At 34.7% G+C, this 1,612-nt stretch overlaps 2 protein-coding genes across 5 annotated transcripts in view; one reads left to right on the forward strand and one right to left on the reverse strand.

Annotated features, from left to right (window-relative positions):
* The window catches only part of LOC123013719, a 196,451-nt gene that overhangs the window by 15,281 nt on the left and 179,558 nt on the right, over window positions 1-1,612 (forward strand). The gene's annotated exons all lie outside the window — the stretch shown is intronic.
* On the reverse strand, window positions 21-657 carry LOC123013831. The gene has a single exon (XM_044412659.1). It carries the CDS (start codon window positions 566-568, stop codon window positions 68-70), a length of 501 nt encoding a protein of 166 aa, XP_044268594.1. The 5' UTR covers window positions 569-657; the 3' UTR covers window positions 21-67.

The raw sequence follows: 1,612 nt of genomic DNA on the forward strand, positions 1-1,612 counted from the left end.
ACACACAAAAAACCGCCAAATTCAAATACAAATTTATTTAACTAAAAATCGCTACATGTTTATTGATTTACAAGTTTAAGTTAACATCCTTGAACCCCCTTGAGGCGTAATCCGAGGGCTTGACCCTATCAGACAACTTGGGATACCCGGGATCCCCCTCGACCACCGCCTCCCGCGATTTGTAGACTTTCCACCCCCCAGCTCTCGTCCAATCATTCGCATTGTATTTGAAGTAGTAGGTGAACCAATATAGGGTCATGACCCCCAGAAAAGCCTTCCCAGTGACATATCTCACGTTCCTTGTGCGTTCTTCCCCCAAAACTGGAAGCAAAACTTTGGCTAACTGGTCCAAGGGCCAGCGGTAGGCGCGTCGGATGGGGTTGTAGGTGGCTTTGTACATTTCAGGGACCGGTCGGGGCTCGTTTGGGGCCAATTCTTGGTCCTTGAGCCATTGTTTACGGAAAGCCCGTTCTTCGTCTGTCATGCCTAAAAGACGCTCACGCTCGCTGGTGAAGCGACCGGCGATGGACATGGGCTTGACGCCCCCCGTTTGCGACGCTTTGCCCATGGTTTACGCGAGGAATTGACACAAATTGGGTGTTATGTAAGTTTGGAGGTTAGGTGTCAAAAGTGACACTAATGACAGGTGAGGTTTGAGGGGGGCAAAACAATTCAAAATTACAAAATTTGAGCCCCTTATTGACACGAAACGCCAACAATTGTATACATTTAGGTATTAAAAAGCAATTCTGATTTTTAAAAGGGTTTTTTGGCTTATTTATGTTTCTCTTTTTGGGGTTGGCAACCTGCACGTCATTTGTATTAACGTGCAAAAAATTATTTAAAAAAATTGTTACTCTATTTGGACTTTTATTTAGTTAAAAACGCTAACAATTATACAAACTAAAGTAATTAATTGAGAACAATTATTATTACAATTGGTTTTTTTATTCAATTTTTTCGGTTGGCAACTTGCATGTCATTTATAAAAACGGTCAAAAAATTATTTAAAAAAATTCTTACCCTATTCGGGCTTTTGTTTGTTTAAAAACTCCAACATTTCTCGAAAACGAGAGAAAAAGTTAAAAAAAACTCAATTTTCGGCCAAATTTTGTCTTTTTCGATTTTTTTCCAATTTTTAATCAATTTTTGACAAAATTTTTCGAAAAAAACTAGATATTTGTTCTTATTTATTTATTTTTATTTATATTTATTTGTTTATCTTATTATTTATTTAAAAATTTAATTAAATATTCCAAAAATGCAAAAATGACATTATTTTTGACCCAAAACGATTTTTTAATTTTGCGAAATATTTGGGTTTTGCAAAATTTGAAAATCATGACTTGAAAATGTTGTAAAAAAAATGAAATTTTAGCTCAAAAACGTGAAAAAACAGGTGGAGAAACTTAATTTTTCTTTTTCTTTTTGTTTTTTGACAAAAATTCACTCAAAAACGAGCTAAATCGAATAAAATAAATGAAATAACATCGATTTGGATTTATTTTTGTAATTTTTAAGCATCTTTTGGGAGGAATATGAGTCTGGTCTTAAAAACGAACTAAATTAGAATAAGATTAATCTCAATCTAATTTGGTGATTAAGCCAATTT

Source organism: Tribolium madens, unplaced genomic scaffold, assembly GCF_015345945.1.
Source record: "Tribolium madens isolate multiple individuals breed KSU strain unplaced genomic scaffold, Tmad_KSU_1.1 Scaffold_19;HRSCAF=116;Tcas5.2_LG9, whole genome shotgun sequence".
Taxonomy (NCBI): Eukaryota; Metazoa; Arthropoda; class Insecta; order Coleoptera; family Tenebrionidae; genus Tribolium; species Tribolium madens.